At 42.3% G+C, this 27,749-nt stretch overlaps 1 protein-coding gene across 2 annotated transcripts; it reads right to left on the reverse strand.

Annotated features, from left to right (window-relative positions):
* Window positions 1–549: 549 nt before the first annotated feature.
* Window positions 550–3,686, reverse strand: LOC311122812 (cysteine-rich protein 1-like). Of its 2 annotated transcripts, none has more exons than XM_084197127.1 (4): window positions 3,485–3,684; window positions 1,820–1,914; window positions 1,206–1,260; window positions 550–983 (listed from the first exon to the last, which is right to left on the reverse strand). In XM_084197127.1, exons 1-4 carry the CDS (start codon window positions 3,525–3,527, stop codon window positions 919–921), a joined length of 258 nt encoding a protein of 85 aa, XP_084053253.1. In that variant the 5' UTR covers window positions 3,528–3,684; the 3' UTR covers window positions 550–918. The 2 variants fall into 2 exon arrangements, with proteins under 2 accessions (XP_084053253.1, XP_084053254.1); XM_084197128.1 differs by having other exon boundaries at window positions 574–980; window positions 3,485–3,686.
* Between the last annotated feature and the right edge of the window lie 24,063 nt (window positions 3,687–27,749).

Here is a 27,749-nt window from a genome sequence, read left to right on the forward strand (position 1 = left end):
AAATGGGAAAATAAATAAACATAATATGGGTTGTATTTACAATGGTGTTTGATTTTCACTGGTTGACCTTTTCTTGTGGCAACAAGTCACAAATCTTGCAGCTGTGATGGCACACTGTGGTTTCTCTCTCTCTCTCTCTCTCTCTCTCTCTCTCTCTCTCTCTCTCTCTCTCTCTCTTCTCTCTCTCTCTCTCTCTCTCTCTCGCTCTCTCTCTCTCTCTCTCTCTCTCTCTCTCTCTCTCTCTCTCTCTCACACACACACACACACACACACACACACACACACACACACACACACACACACACACACACACACACACACACACACACACATACACACACTCCTTCTCTGGCTTTGGTTGATGACAGAGAAAGGGAGAGGTGCATAGCTACACTCCAATTCTATAAGTTTGTGTGTGTGTGTTCAGAACTCTGGTGGTATTCTAGACATGATCTTGCTAGGGAGTGTCCACTCCAGTACATGTGTAGTATAAGGATGTGTTGAGGCCTAAAGGGACCCTGTGTTTAACTCACACACTGCAACAAGACGGCTGTAGGAGCTTTTGTTTTATTGAAGAACAACCGTTGTCTCCATTGAGCACAAAGTTGTGGTCCAGGTAGTTGTTTTATAATTGACTGAAAGAGGGGGACTTTCAGAGTGAGACTGATGTCTGTTGGTTGGATAGTAGTTAATTAAATGTCAGGTTGGTTGGATAGTAGTTAATTAAATGTCAGGTTGGTTGTCTATTGGTTATTTCTTGGTTGGTCGAACATTGGTTGGTTGGTTGAATGTTGGGCCTAGTTGTTTAGTCATTGGCTTGTTGGCTGAATGTCAGGTTGGTTGAACATAGATCCTTGTTGATAGGCTGTTAGTTTTCATTAGGTTGTATTTTGGTAGTTTTTTTGGTTAGACTGGTTCCTAGGAGGAGGAAGAGGAAGAGGAGGCTGAGCTGTGACCGTATGACATCATTCTCCCCTTACCTGCTGAGAGAGAGAGAGCGAGATAGAGAGAGAGAGAGAGAGAGAGAGAGAGAGAGAGAGAGAGAGAGAGAGAGAGAGAGAGAGAGAGAGAGAAGAGAGAGAGAGAGAGAGAGAGAGAGAGAGAGAGAGAGAGAGAGAGAGAGATACATGAGAGACTTACTGTATACACCATATTTATGGGAATAGGCTGCCATTTGGTACAGTACATCACCAGGGAGTAGCTACCTCTGGGACCGAACGTCTTCATGTAACAGTTAGTGCAGTAGGGCTTCTCATCATGCTGAAACACAATGCACAGAAAACATCTTAGTTCATTAGATACATAGATATACACAGATAGATAGATAGATAGATAGATAGATAGATAGATAGATAGATAGATAGATAGATAGATATATAGATAGATAGATAGATAGATAGATAGATAGATAGATAGATAGATAGATAGATAGATAGATAGATAGATAGATAGATAGATAGATAGATAGATAGATAGATAGATAGATAGATAGAGATTCCCCCCTCCATCTCTCTCCCCTCCCCCTTCTCTCCCTGACTTACTCTCTCTCCCCCTTCCCTTCCTCCTCTCCCTCCTACATCTCCCCCTCCACGTTATACCTCCCTCCCTCCCTCCCTCCCTCCCTCCCTCTCTCCCTACCTCCCTCCCTCTCTCCCTCCCTCCCTGTTGATACTATCTCCCTCCCTCCCTCCCTCCCTCTCCCTGTCTTTGTACCTCAGCATGTTGTCCTGGGGTCAGCTGTCTATGACACTGTTGATACTACCTTTCCCCCTCTCCTCCCCTCCCTCACCCCTCTCTCTCTCTCTCTCTCTCTCCATACCTCAGCATGTTGTCCTGGGGTCAACTGTCTCTGACACTGTTGACACTTCAGACACAGAGGGTGGTAGTCACGCCCCAACGACCTCTTCTTCTCACCTGGACCAATGGGGTTCAAGGATACCAAGGGTTAGAGGTTAAATGTCTGTCATGGACCAATGGGGTTCAAGGATACCAAGGGTTAGAGGTCAAATGTCTGTCATGAACCAATGGGGTTAGAGGATAGCAGGGGTTAGAGGTCAAATGGTGTCTGCCATTCAGAGAGAGATCTGCACTGTGACTGGAGAGTTACCTGTTAGGTTCCTGTTAGAGTTGCTAAGCTACCGGTAATATACCAAAGTTACTGGAATGTTCTATGGTAACATTGGAAATTTATACTTGAGTAACTTTTTTTTTAAGTATTCCTATATAGTGTGTCTGTGTCCATATTGTCCATGCGTTTTCAAAAGAAAATAGCCTAATTAATGAAAAAAGCATCTAATCAACAATGGCATTATATTAAATTAATTCTGCAACTCTGACAACTATTTACTTTTTTCCCAACTGCCACCAGTTTGGCGCCAACACATTTACAACAAAGACATATTGACAGTCAAATAAATATATATAAAGTATATTTCATGCTGAAACCCTCATATTAAACACCAATGCTATTTACTAAGTTCATGGTTTATATTTGCAACCCTAGTTCCTGTACCGGACACATGCAAATAATGCAAGTCCCTAAAGGAAAGGAAGCAAGTTAGTATTTGAACAAAGCCGGAATGTGAGACAACAGTCTGCTGCCTCATATCAACTGAGGACTTAAGACACAGGAAAGGAAAGGAGGCCAGGTGAATGGAAGCCAGGTTAGACTATTGGAACCCAGCCTCTGAAGGAAATGAAGCCAGGTTAGACTATTGGAACCCAGCCTCTGAAGGAAAGGAAGCCAGCTTAGACTATTGGAACCCAGCCTCTGCAGGAAAGGAAGCCAGGTTAGACTATTGGAACCCAGCCTCTGTAGGAAAGGAAGCCAGGTTAGACTATTGGAACCCAGCCTCTGCAGGAAAGGAAGCCAAGTTAGACTATTGGAACCCAGCCTCTGAAGGAAAGGAAGCCAAGTTAGACTATTGGAACCCAGCCAGGCAAGGAAAAGAGACCAGTTTAGGGTGTTGGAACTTATCCCGGGATGAAAAGAAGGCCGGTTAGAAAGGAAAGGACACCAGGTTAGAGTGTTGGAGCATAGCCGGTGTGTTAGAGAACAGTCTGCTCCCTCAGAGAAGCCACTTCCTGTTGTCTGTGTGTGAGTCATGACAGACTGTTCAGAGCATGGAGACACACACACACACACACACACACACACACACACACACAGACACACAGACACACACACACACACACACAGACACACAGACACACAGACACACGCACACACACACACACACACACACACAGACACACAGACACACACACAGACACACAGACACACAGACACACGCACACAATAGGAAAGGTATAACGATTGAGGCTAGAAAAGATTTGTGAGCGATGCCTCTCAGAAACCTGTAACTATTCCATAATTCTATGGCATCTCTGACCCACTGTATGACACTGCAAACACACACACACACACACACACACACACACACACACACACACACACACACACACACACACACATTGCACTCACCAAAGTAGACGGGTTTCCCACAGATGGGACAGTAGCCCACCATGATAGATGGTATTCCTGACACTGTTATTTAGCAGACAGCAAGTGTGGACGTAGAGAGTGTGAGTGTGAGATGGAGAAAGTGTGTGTGTAGAGAGAGAGAAAGTGTCTGTAGAGAGAGAGAATGTGTGTGTGAGAGAGTGTGTAGAGAAAACGTGTGTGTGTGTCAGAGAGATGTACAGGAAATAGGTTAAACTCTCTGAATGTGACGTGTTCTGATGACAGAACCAGGATGTGGCGAGTACCTTGTCACAGCGAGACAAAGAAAAATCATTTCAAAAGAAAATGCTATATCAACACATTGGTGTCAATGGTAATACAAAATATACATAGAAATAGGACAAAGTTATGTTATGAAACGATATGATACATAGAACTAGAAAGATATGATACATAGAACTAGAAAGATATGATACATAGAACCAGAAAGATATGATACATAGAACTAGAAATATATGATACATAGAACTAGAAAGATATGATACATAGAACCAGAAAGATATGATACATAGAACCAGAAAGATATGATACATAGAGCCAGAAAGATATGATACATAGAACTAGAAAGATATGATACATAGAACTAGAAAGATATGATACATAGAACTAGAAAGATATGATACATAGAATTAGAAAGATATGATATATAGAACTAGAAAGATATGATACATAGAACTAGAAAGATATGATACATAGAACTAGAAAGATATGATACATAGAGCCAGAAAGATATGATACATAGAACTAGAAAGATATGATACATAGAACTAGAAAGATATGATACATAGAACTAGAAAGATATGATACATAGAATTAGAAAGATATGATATATAGAACTAGAAAGATATGATATCTTGTTCCGTGTATGGTTTGTGTCTTTTACCTAGCACGTATCGTTTTGTTGTTTTGTTTCGTGTGGTGAATCAAATTAAAGTATGTTCACTCATCACGCTGCGCATTGGTCCACTTCCTCCAACGATCGTGACAGCACCAGACGGAAATGTGAACAAAAAAGGCTGTGAAAACATGTCATTGTGGTCTATTGGCTTGATCTTACTCAAAAGATCATATGAAACTACCCTTTAATTGAGTAAAAATTGTTGAAACAGAAAAATAATCGTCATCAAGATATCATTATGTTATTCAAAAACATGCGTGTCACAATTATTGGCTGCCCTATAAATTATTTTGAACAAAACCTAATTGAGTGCATTTGTAAAGTATTCAGACCCCTTGACTTTTTCCACACTTTGTCTTATTCTAAAATTGATTAAATTGTTTTTTTTCCTCATCAATCTACACACAATACCCCATAATGACAAAATGAGAACAGGTTTTTAGACTTTTTTATAAATGTATTAAAAATAACAAATGGAAATATTACATTTACATAAGTATTCAGAACCTTTACTCAGTACTTTGTTGAAGCACCTTTGGCAGCGATTACAGCCTCGAGTCTTCTTGGGTATGACGCTACAAGCTTGGCACACCTGTATTTGAGGAGTTTCTCCCATTCTTCTCTGCAGATCCTCTCAAGCTCTGTCAGGTTGGATAGGGTGTGTCGCTGCACAGCTATTTTCAGGTCTCTCCAGAGATGTTAGATCGGGTTCAAGTCCGGTTTCTGGCTGGGCCACTCAAGGACATTCAGAGACTTGTCCCGAAGCCACTCCTGCGTTGTCTTGGCTGTGTGCTTAGGGTCGTTGTCCTGTTGGAAGGTGAACCTTAGCCCCAGTCTGAGGTCCTGAGCGCTCTGGAGCAGGTTTTCATCAATGATTTCTCTGTAAATTGCTCTGTTCATCTTTCCATTGATCCTGACTAGTCTCCAAATCAAATCAAATCAAATTGTATTTGTCATGTGCCGAATACAACAGGTGTAGACCTTACCGTGAAATGCTTACTTACAAGCCCTTAACCAACAATGCAGTTCAAGAAATAGAGTTAAGAAAATATTTACTAAATACACTAAAGTAAAAAAATAAATAAAAATTAACACAATAAAATAATAACGAGGCTATATACAAGGGGTACTGGTACTGAATCAATGTGTGGGGGTACAGGTTAGTTGAGGTAATTTGTACATTTAGGTAGGGGTAAAGTAACTATGCATAGATAATAAACAGCGAGTAGCAGCAGTGTAAAAACAAAGGGGGGAGGTGTCAATGTAAATAGTCCGGGTGGCCATTTGATTAATTGTTCAGCAGTCTTATGGCTTGGGGGTAGAAGCTGTTAAGGAGCCTTTTGGACCTAGACTTGGCACTCTGGTACCGCTTGCTGTGCGGTAGCAGAGAGAACAGTCTATGACTTGGGTGACTGGAGTCTTTGACCATTTTTTGGGCCTCCCTCTGACACCGCCTAGTATATAGGTCCTGGATGGCAGGAAGCTTGGCCCCAGTGATGTACTGGGCTGTATGCACTACCCTCTGTAGCGCCTTACGGTCGGATGCCGAGCAGTTGCCATACCAGGCGGTGATGCAACCGGTCAGGATGCTCTCGATGGTGCAGCTGTAGAACTTTTTGAGGATCTTGGGACCAATGTCAAATCTTTTCAGTCTCCTGAGGTGGAAAAGGCATTGTCGAGCCCTCTTCACGACTGTCTTGGTGTGTTTGGACCATGATAGTTTGTTGGTGATGTGGACACCAAGGAACTTGAAACTCTCGACCCGCTCCACTACAGCCCCGTCGAAGTGAATGGGGCGTGTTCCCAGTCCCTGTCCTTGAAAATCCTCCACACAGCATGATGCTGCCACCACCATGCTTCACCGTAGGGATGGTGCCAGGTTTCCTCCAAACGTGATCTCATCCCAGGTAAGAGGGGGAGTGGCAGCAGCAGCAGGTTCTCCCCATGTGAGCTGAGTCCAGTGGACCAGTCCTGTATCCCCCCTCCCAGACAGCGACAGTGGTCTGAACCATGGCTAGCTATCCACAATCTGGCTTGACTAATCAAGGTCTACCAAGAGGGAAGGAGGGAGAGGAAGGTAGAGGAACAGAAAGAGGGAGGAGAGGAAGGAGGAAAGGGAGAAAAGGGTTCTCTCCATCACAACTGTAAGAAGGAAAGGAGGGAGAAGGCCGAGCAAGAGGAAGAGGAAGAGGTGGAAGATGACAAGGAGAGTTGATCTGTCCATCACTACCATAAGGAGATCTCGTCTGGGGGCTATTGTTCTCTCCTCTTTCCCACAGAGGAGCACCTTTCGCAGGCAGCCCAGAGCAGACTCTCCCCTGAGAGAAGGCTAGCCCCTGGAGGTTTCACCTTGGATTTATACAGAGAGCCCCCCAGTACTCAAACTGCTTTACATTGTAGAGGGGGATCTAATCTCATTGGAGGCGACCCAATGACCCAGAAATGCTCCGTGGACAAACTTCCTCCCTGCTCCCCGTCTCGCTGGCAGGGGGCTCGTATGATCACCCTCCCCTCCTTGACTCCAGCTCCACCCCTTCTTCACCTGCCCCCCTTATCATGTTATGAGTCTCACCGACAGGTCCCGCCCCCTGGCCTACCTGTTGCAGGTGTAAGTATGGTGTGTCGGACACAGCTGCCCTCCCCCTCCTCCCACCCCTCCCCCTCCTCCCTTCTTTCTCCCACTCCCCCCATCTCTCACGCTCTCTCCTCCTCCCCCTCTCTTCCCTTTAAAGCAATACTTAGACCAGGCTTTCTGCCTCCTCTACCCCTCTCCACCTCCTCTTCCATTCCTACTATATTTTTCTCCACCTCCTCCTCCTCCTCCTCCTCCTCCTCCTTTGTTCCCCCTCTCCCGCCCTCCAGTGAGAGAGGCAGGAGGTCACCTCGCCGTCACTCTATCCAGCTGGAGCCGCTGAGAGTGCGAGGAGGAGAGGAGGAGGCATAGAGGAAGAACAGAGGAGACAAGAGGGAAAGGAGGAGAGGAGGAGAGGGAGTGAGACACTATGTTAGCTGTTGTGGTGTGATATGTGTAGTTACTTGTAATAACCACTAGAGCAAGCTGGACACTCATTTGGTGATTGCTGACCTCAATGTGTGCATCAACAGTCTAAAGCAGTCATCTCCAATCCAAAGAATTAGTTGGAATAATTTGTTTATTAGACATTTCCTATTTATACTGTATGGATAATAAAACCCATCCTTTATTCACTTGTGTTTTAGCTTTTTCCCCACACCCACACTGAAAGTTGTTACTGTTACTTTAGTCTGTCTTGCTTTATGATAGTCACATGCCTCTACCTTTACAAGAAGTCTGTCAGTGTTCTTCATGAGGGCATTAAAGCTAATGTTAATTTGACTGTGTACTTCAAGAACATACATGTATTTTCCAAGACAGACCTGTTACTGGCTGTGTCTGAATATCCATTCTAGCGTAATACTTACTTAAACTGCATACTAATTTCACCTTTGATCTAGTATAATTCACTCTTATTTTCTGACTCACTTGTTTGGCAACAGCTGATAGTCAGATAAATTGACGCGCTGTACCGAAATGAACGAATGACGGGAGTCAATGCAATCGCGCATTAGTTGACGCATTCTGAGTACTATTGCCGCGTTCACGTGCTAGTCGGAACTTGGAAACCCGGACATTTCAGACTTGCTTACTGGTTGTAGTTATACACTTGCCGCATTCAACGAATCAACAAGTCGGACATTTCAGAGTTTCCTAGGTCCGACTAGCATGTCAACGCGGCATAGTTTCTAAATTTCACATACTAAAAAATTAAAAGTTTTTATATACTATTTAGTACTCTAATATGGGTATTCGGACACTGCCTCTTTGTCTCTCACACACTGAGCACGAGCACAGTCATTATGGCCACAGCTTCCTCTGACCTGGCAGACCACCTGTGCTGTTCCATCTGCACAGACATCTACACTGAGCCTGTGTCTCTAAGCTATCAGCACACCTTCTGCAAGAGATGCCTCCAAGACAGCCTGAATGCTGGACACCAACTCTGTCAAGAGGGCAGGGCTCTGGTCAGAGACAGAATCTTCCAGATCAACAGACTGATCAGGAACGTGGCCTACCAGCTGAAACTGGAGGAAGATGCAGAAAGAGAGAGCTACAGCCGAGAGAGGAAACAGTAGAGAGATGAATGTCGTGAACATGGAGAGGCTCTGAAGCTGTTCTGTGAGACGGACAGTAAGCTGATCTCTATGATCTGCAGAGATGGGTGAGACAACAGAGGACACACATTCAAACCTATAAGAGAAGCACATGAGGATCTGAAAAAAAGAGGTAGCCTCAGATTTATGCTACTTCAAGAAGGACATTAGTGTGCTCGAATACTCAAATGATGAGCAGCAAAGAGAAATGTCTCAAGCAAAAGAGACGTCACATCATCTCAAAGTCCAGATCAGGTTGCTTGGTTGACAAGGAGATAGTACTTGCCAGGCTGGAGGAACAGCTAAAGGAGAAGAGAGTTAAAACAGCCTCTCTTCAGTCTGAGCTGGACCTCACTGAGCCCAGAGACTTCCTGCTCTAGTGGATGGAGAGGGGCTGCACTGAGATGAGGGAGAGGAGGAAGGAGGAGGAGTGGGTGGAGAGGAATATGATAGAGAGGAATATGATAGAGGGATTAGGATAGAGGGGAATATGATAGAGGGAATATATTAAGAGGAACGTGACAGAGAGGATTTGTTTCAATAGATCACTTTAAGACTTAAAATCTCTTAGGCTGACAGTCCCCGAAATTGGGCGCTAGAATATCTTTTAAAAATATGTAAATGTTTACATGACTTTATTGATTGATTTCCCACCGTTTTATATTTCAGAAGACATCCATCCAGACCTTCCTAGAACCACGTAAACGTCCTCTGTCGAATAAACTTGTATTTGCCTCCCTCTGGTGGTCGGCTAAATCATTACATCCATTTATATCACTTCACTGCAACGCTACATCAAAGGGGCGTCCCAGGAAAAACATTTATCCAGCTTGACTGCTTCACGGCACAGACATGGCAAAGCAATCACTGAATTTGTCTCGAGCAGACAGAGCTAAATACATAACTTTCATAGCTCTACGATAAAGAATGCGACCTAAACACTTCCTTAAACCTAAAATAAGTCAAGAAGTAATTTTGTGTGGAAGTTAAACATTTGTTCAGAACGGCAAAATCGAGACCTTTACATAGCCCTTCTCCCCTTGTCTATAGGAGAGATGCACACTGGTTAAATGGCCCAAATGTTAATTTAGACATTCACAAATTTAACAGATTTTGACTACCACTAATGTCATGAAATGTTTGGCAAAGTGGTAAAGAAGGTTGTACTATACTTTTCTTGTGTACTAGATCAAAAGGTTTGAAAAGTGTTTTTTTCTCAGACATAAATGAACAATTCCAGGTGAAAGATAAAGGTCATAGCTTCCTTGGGGGAGGGACACCACTACATTAATAACATATTGCCCTCTTGCTAGATTGATGACTATAGCCCTAGTGAAACAGTGCAAAATGGTTGTCAGCTCAACTGGTTAAATACAAGACAGGCCCTCCTGTAGCTCAGTTGGTAGAGCATGGCGCTTGCAACGCCAGGGTTGTGGGTTCGTTTCCCACGGGGGCCCACTAACACTAAGTCGCTTTGGATAAGAGCGTCTGCTAAAATGTAATGTAAATGTAAGACCTTTTCATTGTGAAATATATGTGTTCAAGTCTAATAATTTTTCTCTATACATTTTCTGCTCTGTATGTAATTTTATCTATTTAAGCTGTTTGGATTGTTCATTGATATAACACTGGGCACAATTGAAAAAGAGACACTGGTCTCAATTGGGATTCCCTGTATAAATAAAGAGGAATATGATAGAGGGAATATGATAGCGAGTATTATGATGGAGTGGAGTATGATGGAGAGGAATATAATAGAGGGAATATAATAGAGGGAATATGATAGAGGGAATATGATAGAGGAATATGATGGAGGGGAATATTATAGAGAATGAATGGAGGAATATGTGACGCTCTTGAGCAACAATGGTTCTCTGTTTGGTTATATCAACTGGAAAAACATGGATAAGAAAATGTTCAAACATATTTTTAAACAATGGGAGCTGTTGGCAGGTCTACAAATACTGTTCTATAGTCAGCTGATATTGATTTCCTTATTTAATAATTTATTAAACTAAAATGGTAAACATCAATGACACCTACTCTTCAATTACATTTTTTAGTCCTATATAATTACACATCCAGCAAATGTTATTCCTCTATGAGCATGGGTACGTAAAGATACCGTAAGGATCACTCGACTGCAACATCTCTGGTTGATTTAATCGATCAATGGCTCAGGTCACTTGACCAAGATAAACTTGTGGATGAGCTGCTTCTTGATTTTAGTGCTGCATTTGACCTTGTTGATCATATGGCTAATAACTGAGGCCATTGAAGTGAGATGTTTTCTTGAACCCTCATTTCTTTTTTGGAACTTTGTTACTGAGGTGACATAGACTATGGAAGACTTGTTTTACTGTAGTAAGGTAGCCTATGTATTTCATTGATGATGATGATGATGAATATTGACATTAGTGGTAGGCTGAGATCGAACAAACAACCTAAGTAAGCCTGGCTGCTATTTATGATATCTAAAACATATTGACTTTTAATTAGGCAAAACACATGTCGTTTGAATGATCAACCATTTGATATGAGTTACAGCATTATATTTTAATAAAAAATTAGGTTATATGGATTCATTGTATATATTAGGTATGACTGTGCTGCATAGGTACAAAAAATCTAAAATAAATAAACGAAATTGTGCCAGCATTTGATTACACATGAAAGCTGTGTGGGTAACAATGGCAATGGGGACTCCATTGTGACATCACAAGATTCCGATTCTGGAAGGTTACCTGTTGAACAGACAAACTGAACAGTGCAAAGAGACTGATTCAACTAACCACTGACAGATTATTAATGTCCTATTTCATTAGTGAGAGAACACACTGCTTACTTCAGAGGTAGGTTGTAATATAACTTATTGTGAATGTGTTTCAGTAGTATAACTTATTTTCAAATTACTTGTGTATGAATGTGACATTTTAAGTAGACCTAACATGACTAGTGAAACTGTTGAAGAGAGATAGTTTGCTTGAGTCCTCTTTTTGTGAGAAAATGCTTCATCCTGACAACTGAGATGTCATGTTACAATTGTAGTGAGCCAGCCTAATGGCTAATGCATTCTATTGATGACAGAAAAAAAAAAACTCTCTCTGTGTTAATCACCAACATATGTTGTAATCAATTATCTCAATAAATATGTACCAAAAGAGTAGGTTGTGTAAAAAAACAAGTATGCCTACCTAATTTGTAGCTGATTCATTTCTAATAAGAATAATATGTTCTTAATTGAATGGACATCCATTTCAAATGGTTGAATTGATAGACCTCTTTCAATTGAGGTGCACTCTAAATTGAGGTGCACTCAGGGGCACTCAAAGAGAAGACTGGCGTTTTTACCTCCTTGGTTTTTAAAATAGTTGAAACTGTACAAGTTAGGTCCTGCATGGATATAGAGTCATTTTCTACCCAAAACACAGTGTTTTCAATGATATGATGGAAGTGATTAGTGTGGTTTGTGAGAACCAGGCCCAATATGGAGTAGAGCTACATGAGGGGTTGAATAAGGCTCAATAGTAAGGTACAGAAAGAGCCTGAAGTTTGCTTTTTAAAGTCTGTGTTGTGCTTTTTCATCTCCAATGGCAACGCCTTGCATCACAATGATGATGTCATAAAGGATGTTGTTCACATAATGATAAGAACAGCCAAAATCGATTAATTTGAACTTGGTCGTTTTTCCAGTAGCCAACTTTTTACTAGTAATTCAGATAGGCCTATTGCGTAAACATATCTGGATCAGGATTCTCACTTGCTTAATTGTAAGTAGCTGGGAAGAAAACGTGTGCACATTGTAAAGAGATGCATTATTATTTGGTTAGCAACACCCACTTACTACAACGTTATGTATTTTCCAGAGTTATTGTTAGCTAAGAGGAAGACATGGAGGGTTCAACGCTGACACAGAGGAGGGGTGGAGCAGGGATGGAGCTGGGAGCCAGGTTGGCTCTGGTTTTGCGGATCCGGAAGGATCAGGAGAAGAAGATGAAGAGGATTTGGTTCAAGACGAGGAAAATTCCAAGACTGATTGAGGAGGTAACAAGACCAACTTTGACAAAGTCGACTAGAGTTCTATTGAACAATATTAATTAAAGCATATATAAGTTATTGTAAGGGCTAAATGTTCCATATGCCATGGAATGTAAGCTAACAATGTTTTGTCCTTCTTTCTTTTTGTATTAGGCTACACCATGGCAATGCTTATAACTGTTCTTGTCTAAATGTGTTGTATCATGTCTGTCTGTTTCAGTGTATTTATGTCCTCAGTTCTTATGGTTGTCTTGTCATAAAAAATAAACAACCGTTCTATCATAGACGCTCATATCAGGATTATGTGGTTGTCTCACTAGCTACCTTAAGTTGAATGCACTAACTAACTATAAGTCGTTCTGGATAAAAGCGTCTGATAAATGGCTAAAATGTCAAATGTTATGCTGGGTGTGGGGCATGTATTTTTACACTTAGCTGGCCCATTGGCTAGGGGACCCAGGGTTTGGACAGACTGGTGCAGAGCATCTGAGAGGACACTCGATATATATATATATATATATATATATATATATATATATATATATATATATATATATATATATATATATATATATATATATATGTGGTGTATAAGTAAATAGTGCTGACTCATACAGTATGTATGTATGTACTGAATGTGATCACTTTCATCATGTCTGTTTCTTTTCTCACGCAGAATGTGAGAGATGTGAGCAACTGTCCTCTCACTGAAATTATGGCTCCCTGTATTGACTCCCTCCCACCACTGGCTTTCACCAATCAGAGGCCTATACCAACCATGTTGCATCCCCCCTCTCCATTGGCCATACGCGCTCAGGATGCACAGCGGTTCATTGTATTTTCATACTTTGTCCCTGAAACCTGCCAGTCTGCTGAATGCCCAGTTGCCACAGAGGCCACTGCAGATGTATCTACAGGTAAACGAGAGGACCTATGGACAGATACACATCTTTCCTCAATTCTGCATCGATACCTGCCACACTTCTTTGACGAAGACTCCATGCAGCCACATCAGGCAGTAGAGGGCACCACTGAGGTCTCAGTTGCTCCAGTGGCAATATCTAATGTCGAGGAAGAGGACAGATTCTATCCTTACTCCCTCCCACCCCTGGCTCAGCGGTTCATTGGCAATTCATTCAATTTCCTCGAAACCTCCCAGCCTGCTGTTTCAGCCACAGAGTGCCCAGTTGCCACAGAGGCCACTGCTACCACAGCCACTGTCAAGGGAGAGAATCGATGGGCAGCTAGAAGTCTTCCTTCAGTGCTGCCTCCATGCCTGCCAACAGTCTTTGACGATGACTTCATGCCACCAGAGCAGACAGTAGAGGATACCTATGAGGTCTCATTTGCTACAGAGACCACTGCAGGTACAGCTACTGTTGATTTTGGTGTACAGATCAGCAGCTAAATGCCCTGTCCCAATGCTGCCTCCAAGTCTGCCACTTGTCTTTGAAGTTGACTACAAACTGCCAGGGGAGGCAGTAGAGGGCACCACCAAGTGTCCAGTTATCAGTGAAACAAACAATGATGTGTCCACTCACCTCAAAGAGGACATGACAGCTGATCAAAGCCCTCCTGACCCTGCAGCACTGCCTCCAAGCTCGCCATGTATCCGAGACTCTAACCACAAACAGACGAAGGAGACAAAAGAGGATGCCACCGAGTTACCTCTTGAGAGGGTTTAAAGCGTGAGGCGGACCGTGCCCATTCCAAGAGCTCCAATGGGACGGTTTCATCAGAGAGAGCAGAGACCATCCTGGGAAGAGTGGGCTTTATGGCCATGAACCTCAAGCAGAAAGTCACGTTTTTAAAGATGGAGGAAAAAGAGAAAAATAAGAAACTGAATAAGAAGTTGAACGGTGACGAGAAAAAGAGAAAGGAGATGAAGGCGAGAGAGAAAGAGCAAAAGAAAGCCATGAAGGCTGAGAAAAAGAGGGACAAGTTAGAACAGAAAAAGAGAGAGAAGGAAAGAAAAGAGAAGGAAAAGGCAGAGAAAAAGTGGTTAGAGGGGCTGATTAAGATACACAATGCCATGATGAAAGACAGGATTAAGAAAGAGAAGAAGTGGTCTGAGGAGCTGAAAAAGAGAGAGAAAGCTCAAGCTGAGCTCCTGGAGATGGAGCGAAAGATTCAAAAAAAGGAGGAGAAGAAGAGAGAAAAGAGGAGGAAAGAGGAGAGGAAGAGACTGGAGAAGAGGAAAAAGAGGGAGCCAGCTGGAGGATGAACTGAGAGGGTGATAGAAGAGCAGGGAAGGGATGAAAGCTTGAAGATGGATGAGTAGACTGGGTAAGAAAGAGTGAGAAGGGAGATACTGTATTTTTGCATGCAATGAAAAACAAAGAATAAAAAAATTAATGTTTACTCTGTTTGTTTTTTGTCAAGGCATACCGTACAAAACATTATAAACACAAAATGTTTACTTTTCGCAAATTTGGGGAGTGTTACACAGTTTAAATGTTGAATCCTAAATCGACACTAAGTACTCCTACATGTTGGAAGGATTGGATAGGTGTACATATACATTAGGTGTAATATGGCAAACAAAGCCTATCAGAGGGAAAGGTAGAGCCATTACCAGTGTTTATACCTATGGGATAGGTAGAGAAAATTCTAAAACAAATCTCACAAGCTCTCATCCATAGTCAAATGAACTACTGTTGTCTGGAGTAATGCAGGTTCTAATGACCTAAAGAGACTGCAAATAGCACAAAATAAGGCAGCAAGAAAGGTTCTGCAATGTGGTTATGAGATGTTCTCCATAGAATTACATAATGTACTCGAATGGCCGACTGTCAAGGAAATGATAAAAAAAACACACAAAAAAACATTTTTCATGAAATGTACTGAAAGACCAACCGCTATATGTGATTAACTGGATATGGTCAAAGACGACTCGTGAAGGCAATAGGAATCTGGATCTGTTTCTGTGTCCTTGCTTTTGTTATTTTGTTATTTTTTTAATGTTTTGTTTTTACATTTCGTAACATGTAATAATTACAAAAACATTTCATTTAAATTTCAATTTAGTAACATACTGTATCATTCAAATAAATATTATTATTTGTCTAATCATATTTTTTGCCTTAGAAGCTTAATATTTTGTAATACTGTATAATGTATGACTGACATGAGGGTTATCAAAGGGAGAGAGATAAGGGTAACAATGAAGACTTCTTCCATCACAGTTTCTAAGTGATGAGTGGAAGTGTACATTGCCTTCCTGAATTATTGGCACCAGAAGGAAATGTGAACAAAAAAGGCTGTGAAAACATGTCATTGTGGTCTATCAGCTTGATCTTACACTCAAAATATCATATTTATTTATGTATTTTATTTCACCTTTATTTAACCAGGTAAGCCAGTTGAGAACAAGTTCTCATTTACAACTGCGACCTGGCCAAGATAAAGCAAAGTAGTGCGATAAAAACAACAACACAGAGTTATTTATGGGGTAAAAAAAAAACATAGTCAAAAAAAATACAACAGAAAATATATATACAGTGTGTGCAAATGTAGCAAGTTATGGAGGTAAGGCAATAAATAGGCTATAGTGCAAAAATAATTACAATTAGTATTAACACTGGAATGCATGGGCAAGTTGCAGCGGAGGGTGCAGAGTTGGTGGCCGGGGTAGTGGTAGCCAGGTGGAAAGCATGGCCAGCCGTAGCAAAATGCTTGTTGAAATTCTCGATTAATGTATGATGAATGAGATCTATATCTATCCAGGATACCTGGGCCAGGTCAATTAGGAAGGCCTGCTCGCTAAAGTGGTTTAGGGAGCGTTTGACAGTGATGAGGGGTGGTCGTTTGACCGCGGACCCGTTACGGACGCAGGCAATAAGGCAGTGATCGCTGAGATCCTGGTTGAAGACAGCGGAGGTGTATTTAGAGGTTAAGTTAGTCAGGATGATATCTATGAGGGTACCCATGTTTACGGATTTAGGGTTGTACCTGGTAGGTTCGTTGATAATTTGTGTGAGATTGAGGGCATCTAGTTTGGATTGTAGGATGGCCGGGGTGTTAAGCATATCCCAATTTAGGTCACCAAGCAGTACGAACTCTGAGGATAAATGGGGGGCAATCAATTCACATATGGTGTCCAGGGCACAGCTGGGGGCTGAGGGGGGTCTGTAGCAAGCGGCAACAGTGAGAGACTTATTTCTGGAAATGTGGATTTTTAGAAGTAGAAGCTCAAACTGTTTGGGCACAGACCTGGATAGTATGATAGAGATCTGCAGTACATTGCAACTCCACCCCCTTTGGCAGTTCTATCTAGACGGAAAATGTTATAGTTGGGGATGGAAATTTCAGAATTTTTGGTGGCCTTCCTAAGCCAGGATTCAGACACTGCTAGAACATCAGGGTTGGCTGGCGGAGTGTGCTAACGCAGTGAATAACTCAAACTTAGGAAGGAGGCTTCGGATATTAACGTGCAAGAATCCAAGGCTTTTACGATTACAGAAGTCAACAAATGATAACGCCCGGGGAGTAGGATTGATACTGAGGGCTGCAGGGCCTGGGTTAGCCTCTACATCACCAGAGGAACAGAGGAGGACTAGAATAAGGATACGGCTAAAGGCTTAAGAACTGTTCTTCTAGTGCGTTGGGTACATAGAATAAAGGGGGCAGATTTCTGGGCGTTGTAGAAAAATTTCAGGGCATTATGTACAGACAAGGATATGGAAGGATATGAGTAAAGTGGAGGTAAACCTAGGCGTTGGGTAACAATGAAAGAGATAGCATCACTGGAGGCACCAATTGAGTCGGTCTCAGCGTGTATGGGGTGTGGGACAAAGGAGCTATCTAAGGCAGTTTTAGCTGGGCTGGGGGATCTACAGTGAAATAGTACAATTAGAAATAACCGAAACAACAATAAGCTAACCATATTGACAAGGGAGAGAGGCGTAGAGCAATCACAGGTGTAATTTGAGAGAGCTAAGACAACAGCTGGTAATGACGACACAGTTTGGGCTGAGGCTAAACATAAACAGGATGCGGTACCGTAAAAAGGAACAGTCCAGCAGGCATCAGCTGTATAGCTGAGTTATCATAAGGTCCGGTGAACAGCAATAGGATTGTTCGGGGGCTGCTAAAGCACTATCGCGCAAGAGGCCACGGCTAGCGTGTCGGGGCTAGCAGATGGAATCTTCGTGGTCGATCTTCGAGCCTGTTGTAACCACATCAGACGATTTCGTCAGCAGACCAGTCGTGTAGGATCGGCGGGGCTCCGTGTCAACACTAGGTGGTCCCGTCCGGTTGACAGAGAGGTAGATAACCGGGAGATGGGCCTAGCTCAGGATGATTAACCAAACCACAACGTCCATTTTGTTGCAACTAGCTGGTAGCGATGAATCCAGATTTAAAGGTCCAGTGATTCCGGCAGAAAAACTGATATGTTCTGGGTCGATAACGCGCTGTGCAGACAGTGCAGACTGGCCAAATAATAGTCCAGGCAAAAGCTGGCTGGTAGGTGGTGCAGGCCACGGACAATGGTGAAAAACCGATAACGGTAGCTGATAGCAAGTAGCTAGTTAGCTGGCTACTTCCTTCCAGTAGACCGAGAGATAGATAGCTGGGATATGGGCCTGGCTCTAGGCTAGCTCGAGGCTAATTGGTGCTTGCATCGGGGGCAGTGGTGATTAGCCAAACAGCAACATCCATTCGGTTGCATATTTAGTAGAAGGATGAAAAGTCTGATAGGGAAATATGTACGAAAAATACAACAACAAAAAAACAGGGTATTTACAGGCTATTTACAGACACACAACAAAAACAGGACTTTACTACTACGCCATCTTGGATTCCCTTTAATTGAGTAAAAAAAATTCAAATAGAAAAATAATCGTCATCAAGAAATCATTATGTTATTCAAAAACATGTGTGTCACAATAATTGGCTGCCCTATAAATTATTTTGAACAAAACCTAATTGAGTGCATTTGTAAAGTATTCAGACCCCTTGACTTTTTCCACACTTTGTCTTATTCTAAAATTGATTAAATTGTTTTTTTCCTCATCAATCTACACACAATACCCCATAATGACAAAGTGAGAACAGGTTTTTAGACTTTTTTATAAATGTATTAAAAATAACAAATGGAAATATTACATTTACATAAGTATTCAGACCCTTTACTCAGTCCTTTGTTGAAGCACCTTTGGCAGCAATTACAGCCTTGTGTCTTCTTGGGTATGACGCTACATGCTTGGCAACATGTATTTGAGGAGTTTCTCCCATTCTTCTCTGCAGATCCTCTCAAGCTCTGTCAGGTTGGATAGGGCGTGTCACAGCTATTTTCAGGTCTCTCCAGAGATGTTAGATCGATTTCAAGTCCGGTTTCTGGCTGGGCCACTCAAGGACATTCAGAGACTTGTCCCGAAGCCACTCCTGCATTGTCTTGGCTGTGTGCTTAGGGTCGTTGTCCTGTTGGAAGGTGAACCTTAGCCCCAGTCTGAGGTCCTGAGCGCTCTGGAGCAGGTTTTCATCAAGAATTTCTCTGTACATTGCTCTGTTCATCTTTCCCTTGATCCTGACTAGTCTCCAAATCAAATCAAATCAAATTGTATTTGTCATGTGCCGAATACAACAGGTGTAGACCTTACCGTGAAATGCTTACTTACAAGCCCTTAACCAACAATGCAGTTCAAGAAATAGAGTTAAAAAAATATTTACTAAATACACTAAAGTTAAAAATAAAATAAAAAGTAACACAATAAAATAATAATGAGGCTATATACAAGGGGTACCGGTACCGAGTCAATGTGTGGGGTTACAGGTTAGTTGAGGTAATTTGTACATTTAGGTAGGGGTAAAGTAACTATGCATAGATAATAAACATCGAGTAGCAGCAGTGTAAAAACAAAGGGGGGAGGTGTCAATGTAAATAGTCTGGGTGGCCATTTGATTAATTGTTCAGCAGTCTTATGGCTTGGGGGTAGAAGCTGTTAAGGAGCCTTTTGGACCTAGACTTGGCACTCTGGTACCGCTTGCTGTGCGGTAGCAGAGAGAACAGTCTATGACTTGGGTGACTGGAGTCTTTGACAATTTGTTGGGCCTCCATCTGACACCGCCTAGTATATAGGTCCTGGATGGCAGGAAGTTTGGCCCCAGTGATGTACTGGGCCGTAACCACTACCCTCTGTAGCGCCTTACGGTCGGATGCCGAGCAGTTGCCATACCAGGCGGTGATGCAACCGGTCAGGATGCTCTCGATGGTGCAGCTTTAGAACTTTTTGAGGATCTTGGGACCAATGTCAAATCTTTTCAGTCTCCTGAGCTGGAAAAGGCGTTGTCGTGCCCTCTTCACGACTGTCTTGGTGTGTTTGGACCATGATAGTTTGTTGGTGATGTGGACACCAAGGAACTTCAAACTCTCAACCCGCTCCACTACAGCCCCGTCGATGTGAATGGGGCGTGTTCCCAGTCCCTGTCCCTGAAAATCCTCCCCACAGCATGATGCTGCCACCACCATGCTTCACTGTAGGGATGGTGCCAGGTTTCCTCCAAACGTGATCTCATCCCAGGTAAGAGGGGGAGTGGCAGCAGCAGGTTCTCCCCATGTGAGCTGAGTCCAGTGGACCAGTCCTGTATCCCCGCTCCCAGACAGCGACAGTGGTCTGAACCATGGCAAACTATCCACAATCTAGCTCGACTAAACAAGGTTTACCAAGAGGGAAGGAGGGAGAGGTAGGTAGAGGAAGAGAAAGCGGGAGGAGAGGAAGGAGGAAAGGGAGAAAAGGGTTCTCTCCATCACAACTGTAAGAAGGAAAGGAGGGAGAAGGCCGAGGAAGAGGTGGAAGATGACAAGGAGAGTTGATCTGTCCATCACTACCATAAGGAGATCTCTTCTGGGGGCTCTTGTTCTCTCCTCTTTCCCACAGAGGAGCACCTTTCACAGGCAGCCCAGAGCAGACTATCCCCTGAGAGAAGGCTATTCCCTGGAGGTTTTACCTTGGATTTATACAGAGAACCCCCCAGTACTCAAATTGCTTTACATTGTAGAGGGGGATCTAATCTCATTGGAGGCGACCCAATGACCCAGAAATGCTCCGTGGACAGACTTACTCCCTGCTCCCCGTCTCGCTGGCAGGGGGCTCGTAGGAACACCCTCCCCTCCTTGACTCCAGCTCCACCCCTTCTTCACCTGCCCCCCTTATCATGTTATTAGTCTCACCTACAGGTCCCGCCCCCTGGCCTACCTGTTGCAGGTGTAAGTATGGTGTGTCGGACACAGCTGCCCTCCCCCTCCTCCCCCTCCTCCCCTCTTTCTCCCACTCCCCCCCATCTCTCGCGCTCTCTCCTCCTCCCCCTCTCTTCCCTTTAAAGCAATACTTAGACCAGGCTTTCTGCCTCCTCTACCCCTCTCCACCTCCTCTTCCATTCCTACTCTCTTTCTCTACACCTCCTCCTCCTCCTCCTTTGTTCCCCCTCTCCCGCCCTCCAGTGAGAGAGGCAGGAGGTCACCTCGCCGTCACTCTATCCAGCTGGAGCCGCTGAGAGGGCGAGGAGGAGAGGAGGAGGAATAGAGGAAGAACAGAGGAGACAAGGGGGAGAGGAGGAGAGGAGGAGAGGGAGTGAGACACTATGTTAGCTGTTGTGGTGTGATATGTGTAGTTACTTGTAATAACCACTAGAGCAAGCTGGACACTTATTTGGTGCTTTCTGACCTCAATGTGTGCATCAACAGTCTAAAGCAGTCATCTCCAATCCAAAGAATTAGTTGGAATAATTTGTTCATTAGACATTTCCTATTTATACTGTATGGATAATAAAACCCATCCTTTATTCACTTGTATTTTAGCTTTTTCCATACACCCACACTGAAAGTTGTCACTGACACTGAACTTTAGTCTGTCTTGCTTTATGATAGTCACATGCCTCTACCTTTACAAGAAGTCTGTCAGTATTCTTCATGAGGGCTTTAAAGCTAATGTTAATTTGACTGCGTACTTCAAGAACATACATGTATTTTCCAAGACAGACCTGTCACTAGCTGTGTCTGAATATCCATTCTAGCGTAATACTTACTTAAACTGCATACTAATTTCGCCTTTGATCTAGTATAATTCACTCTTATTTTCTGACTCACTTGTTTGGCAACAGCTGATAGTCAGATAAATTGACGCGCTGTACCGAAATGAACGAATGACGGGAGTCAATGCAATCGCGCATTAGATGACGCATTCTTAGTACTATTGCAGCATTCAAGTGCTAGTCGGAACTTGGAAACCCGGACATTTCAGACTTGCTTACTGGTTGTAGTTATACACGTGCCGCATTCAACGAATCAACAAGTCGGACATTTCAGAGTTTCCTAGGTCCGACTAGCATGTGAACGCTGCATAATTTCAAAATTTCACATACTAAAAAACTTAATGTTTTTATATACTATTTAGTACTCTAATATGGGTATTCGGACACTGCCTCTTTGTCTCTCACACACTGAGCACGAGCACAGTCATTATGGCCACAGCTTCCTCTGACCTGGCAGACCACCAGTGCTGTTCCATCTGCACAGACATCTACACTGAGCCTGTGTCTCTAAGCTATCAGCACACCTTCTGCAAGAGATGCCTCCAAGACAGCCTGAATGCTGGACACCAACTCTGTCAAGTGGGCAGGGCTCTTGGTCAGAGACAGAATCTTCCAGATCAACAGACTGATCAGGAACGTGGCCTACCAGCTGAAACTGGAGGAAGATGCTAAAAGACAGAGAGCTACAGCCGAGAGAGGAAACAGTAGAGAGATGAATGTCGTGAACATGGAGAGGCTCTGAAGCTGTTCTGTGAGACGGACAGTAAGCTGATCTCTGTGATCTGCAGAGATGGGTGAGACGACAGAGGACACACATTCAAACCTATAAGAGAAGCACATGAGGATCTGAAAAAAGAGGTAGCCTCAGATTTATGCTACTTCAAGAAGGACATTAGTGTGCTGGAATACTCAAGAGATGAGCAGCAAAGAGAAATGTCTCAAGCAAAAGAGACGTCAGATCATCTCAAAGTCCAGATCAGGTTGCTTGGTTGACAAGGAGATAGTACTTGCCAGGCTGATCTCGCCATCACGGTTGACAACTCCGTTGTGTCCTCCTCCCAGAGTGCGAAGAGCCTTGGCGTGACCCTGGACAACACCCTGTCGTTCTCCGCTAACATCAAGGCGGTGACCCGATCCTGCAGGTTCATGCTCTACAACATTCGGAGAGTACGACCCTGCCTTACACAGGAAGCGGCACAGGTCCTAATCCAGGCACTTGTCATCTCCCGTCTGGATTACTGCAACTCGCTGTTGGCCGGGCTCCCTGCCTGTGCCATTAAACCCCTACAACTCATCCAGAATGCCGCAGCCCGTCTGGTGTTCAACCTTCCCAAGTTCTCTCAAATCACCCCGCTCCTCCGCACACTCCAATGGCTTCCAGTTGAAGCTCGCATCTGTTACAAGACCATGGTGCTTGCCTATGGAGCTGTGAGGGGAACGGCACCTCTGTACGTTCAGGCTCTGATCAGTCCCTACACCCAAACGAGAGAATTGCGTTCATCCACCTCTGGCCTGCTGGCTCCCCTTCCTCTGCGGAGTGTAAAGTGTAAAATTTGTAAAGTGGTTAACCCACTGGCTATAGGGTGAATGCACAAATGTGTAAGTCGCTCTGGATAAGAGCGTCTGCTAATTGAAGTAAATGTAAATGTAAATGTAAACAGTTAAAGGAGAAGAGAGTTAAAACGGCCTCTCTTCAGTCTGAGCTGGACATCACTGAGCCCAGAGACTTCCTGCTCTAGTGGATGTAGAGGGGCTGCACTGAGATGAGGGAGAGGAGGGAGGAGGAGGAGTGGGTGGAGAGGAATATGATAGAGAGGAATATGATATAGGGATTAGAATAGAGGGGAATATGATAGAGGGAATGTATTGAGAGGAATGTGACAGAGAGGATTTGTTTCATTAGATCACTTTAAGACTTAAAACCTCTTAGGCTGACAGTCCCCGAAATCGGGCGCTAGAATTTCTTTAAAAAATATGTAAATGTTTACATGACTTATTTGATTGATTTCCCACCGTTTTATATTTCAGAAGACAACCATCCAGACCTTCCTAGAACCACGTAAACGTCCACTGTCGAATAAACTTGTATTTGCCTCCCTCTGGTGGTCGGCTGCATCATTACATCCATTTATATCACTTAACTCTAATGTTAAGTCAAAGGGGCGTTCCAGGAAAAAACATTTATCCAGCTTGACTGTTTCACGGCACAGACATGGAAAAGCAATCACTGAATTAGTCTCGAGCAGGCAGAGCTAAATACATAACTTTCATAGCTCTACTATAAAGAATGCGACCTACACACTTCCTTAAACCTAAAATAAGTCAAGAAGTAATTTTGTGTGGAAGTCAAACATTTGTTCAGAATGACAAAATCGAGACCTTTACATAGCCCTTCTCCCATTGTCTATAGGCGGGATGCACACTGGTTAAATGGCCCAAATGTTAATTTAGACATTCACACATTTTACAGATTTTGACTATCACTAATGTCATGAAATGTTTGTTAAAGTAGTAAAGAAGGTTGTATTATACCTTCCTTGTGTACAAGATCATATGGGTTGAAAAGTGTATTTTTCTCAGACATAAATGAACAATTACAGATGAAAGCTAAAGGTCATAGCTTCCTGGGGGGAGGGACACCACTACATTAATAAAATATTGCCGTCTTGCTAGATTGATGACTAAAGCCCTAGTGAAACAGTGCAAAATGGTTGTCAGCTCAACTGGTTAAATACAAGACCTGTTCATTGTGAAATATATGTGTTCAAGTCTAATAATTTGCTCTATATATTTTCTGCTCTGTATGTAATTTTATCTATTTAAGCTGTTTGGATTGTTCATTGATATAACACTGGGCACCGTTGAAAAAGAGACACTGGTCTCAATTGGGATTGATAGAGGGAATATGATAGAGGAATATGATGGAGTGGAATATTATAGAGAATGAATGGAGGAATGTGTGATGCTCTTGAGCAACAAAGGTTGTCTGTTTGGTTATATCAACTGGAAAGACATGGATAAGAAAATGTTCAAACATATTTTTAAACAATGGGCGCTGTTGGCAGGTCTACAAATACTGTTCTATAGTCAGCTGATATTGATTTCCTTATTTAATAATTTATTAAACTAAAATGCTAAACATCAATGACACCTACTCTTCAATTACATTTTTTGGGCCTATATAATTACACATCCAGCTAATTTTATCCCTCTATGAGCATGCGTACCGTAAAGATACCGTAAGGATCACTCGACTGCAACAGCTCTGGTTGATTTAATCGATCAATGGCTCAGGTCACTTGACCAAGATAAACTTGTGGATGAGCTGCTTCTTGATTTTAGTGCTGCATTTGACCTTGTTGATCATATGGCTAATAGCTGAGGCCATTGAAGAGAGATGTTTTCTTGAACCCTCATTTCTTTTTTGGAATTTTGTTACTGAGGTGACATAGACTATTGAAGACTTGTTTTACTGTAGTAAGGTAGCCTATGTATTTTATTGATGATGATGATGATGAAAAATATTGACATTAGTGGTAGGCTGAGATCGAACAAACAATCTAAGTAAGCCTGGCTGCTAGTTATGATATCTAAAACATATTAGGCAAAACACATGTCGTTTGAATGGTCAACCATTTTATATGAGTTACAGCATTTTATTTTTATAAAAAATTAGGTTATATGGATTCATTGTATATATTAGGTATGACTGTGCTGCAGAGGTACAAAAAATAAATAAATAAAATAAAATAAATTATGCCAGCATTTGATTACACATGAAAGCTGCTGTGGGTAACCATGGCAATGGGGACTCCATTGTGACATCACAAGATTCCGATTCTGGAAGGTTACCTGTTGCACAGACAAACTGAACAGTGCAAAGAGACTGATTCAACTAACCACTGACAGATTATTAATGTCCTATTTCATTAGTGAGAGAACACACTGCTTACTTCAGAGGTAGGTTGTAATATAACTTATTGTGAATGTGTTTCAGTAGTATAACTTATTTTCAAATTACTTGTGTATGAATGTGACATTTTAAGTAGACCTAACATGACTAGTGAAACTGTTGAAGAGAGATAGTTTGCTTGAGTCCTCTTTTTGTGAGAAAATGCTTCATCCTGACACCTGAGATGTCATGTTACAATTGTAGTGAGCCAGCCTAATGGCTAATGCATTCTATTGATGACAGAAAAAAAAAAACTCTCTCTGTGTTAATCACCAACATATGTTGTAATCAATTATCTCAATAAATATGTACCAAAAGAGTAGGTTGTGTAAAAAAACAAGTATGCCTACCTAATTTGTAGCTGATTAATTTCTAATAAGAATAATATGTTCTAAATTGAATGGACAACCATTTCAAATGGTTGAATTGATAGACCTCTTTAAATTGAGGTGCACTCAGGGGCACTCAAAGAGAAGACTGGCGTTTTTACCTCCTTGGTTTTTAAAATAGATGAAACTGTACAAGTTAGGTCCTGCATGGATATAGAGTCATTTTCTACCCAAAACACAGTGTTTTCAATGATATGATGGAAGTGATTAGTGTGGTTTGTGAGAACCAGGCCCAATATGGAGTAGAGCTACATGAGGGGTTGAATAAGGCTCAATAGTAAGGTACAGAAAGAGCCTGAAGTTTGCTTTTTAAAGTCTGTGTTGTGCTTTTTCATCTGCCATGGCAACGCCTTGCATCACAATGATGATGTCATAAAGGATATTGTTCACGAAATGATAAGAACAGCCAAAATCGATTCATTTGAACTTGGTCGCTTTTCCAGTAGCCAACTTTTTACTAGTAATTCAGATAGGCCTATTGCGTAAACAAATCTGGAGCAGGATTCTCACTTGCTTAATTGTAAGTAGCTGGGAAGAAAAAGTGTGCACATTGTAAAGAGATGCATTATTATTTGGTTAGCAACACCCACTTACTACAACGTTATGTATTTTCCAGAGTTATTGTTAGCTAAGAGGAAGACATGGAGGGTTCAACGCTGACACAGAGGAGGGGTAAGTGTCGGTTGGAGGAAAGGGCGATCCAGACAGACTACGTGATGGAGCTGGGAGCCAGGTTGGCTCTGGTTTTGCAGATCCAGAAGGATCAGGAGAAGAAGATGAAGAGGATTTGGTTCAAGACGAGGAAAATGCCAAGATTGATTGAGGAGGTAACAAGACCAACTTTGACAAAGTCGACTAGAGTTCTATTTAACAATATTAATTAAAGCAAATACAAGTTATTGTAAGGGCAAAATGTTCCATATCACATGGAATGTAAGCTATCAATGTTTTGTCCTTATTTCTTTTTGTATTAGGCTACACCATGGCAATGCTTATAACTGCTCTTGTCTAAATGTGTTGTATCATGTCTGTCTTTTTCAGTGTATTTATGTCCTCAGTTCTTATGGTTGTCTTGTCATAAAAAATAAACAACCGTTCTATCATAGACGCTCATATCAGGATAATGTGGTTGTCTCACCTAGCTACCTTAAGTTGAATGCACTAACTAACTATAAGTCGTTCTGGATAAAAGCGTCTGATAAATGGCTAAAATGTCAAATGTTATGCTGGCTGTGGGGCATGTATTTTTACACTTAGCTGGCCCATTGGCTAGGGGACCCAGGGTTGGGACAGACTGGTGCAGAGCATCTGAGAGGACACTATATATATATATATATACAGTGGGGGAAAAAAGTATTTAGTCAGCCACCAATAGTGCAAGTTCTCCCACTTACAAAGATGAGAGAGGCCTGTAATTTTCATCATATGTACACGTCAACTATGACAGACAAATTGAGGAAAAAAAATCCAGAAAATCACATTGTAGGATTCTTTATGAATTTATTTGCAAATTATGGTGGAAAATAAGTATTTGGTCACCTACAAACAAGCAAGATTTCTGGCTCTCACAGACCTGTAACTTCTTCTTTAAGAGGCTCCTCTGTCCTCCACTCGTTACCTGTATTAATGGCACCTGTTTGAACTTGTTATCAGTATAAAAGACACCTGTCCACAACCTCAAACAGTCACACTCCAAACTCCACTATGGCCAAGACCAAAGAGCTGTCAAAGGACACCAGAAACAGA

The sequence above is a fragment of the Coregonus lavaretus genome, assembly GCF_964263955.1.
Source record: "Coregonus lavaretus genome assembly, contig: HAP1_SCAFFOLD_1056, whole genome shotgun sequence".
NCBI lineage: Eukaryota > Metazoa > Chordata > Actinopteri > Salmoniformes > Salmonidae > Coregonus > Coregonus lavaretus.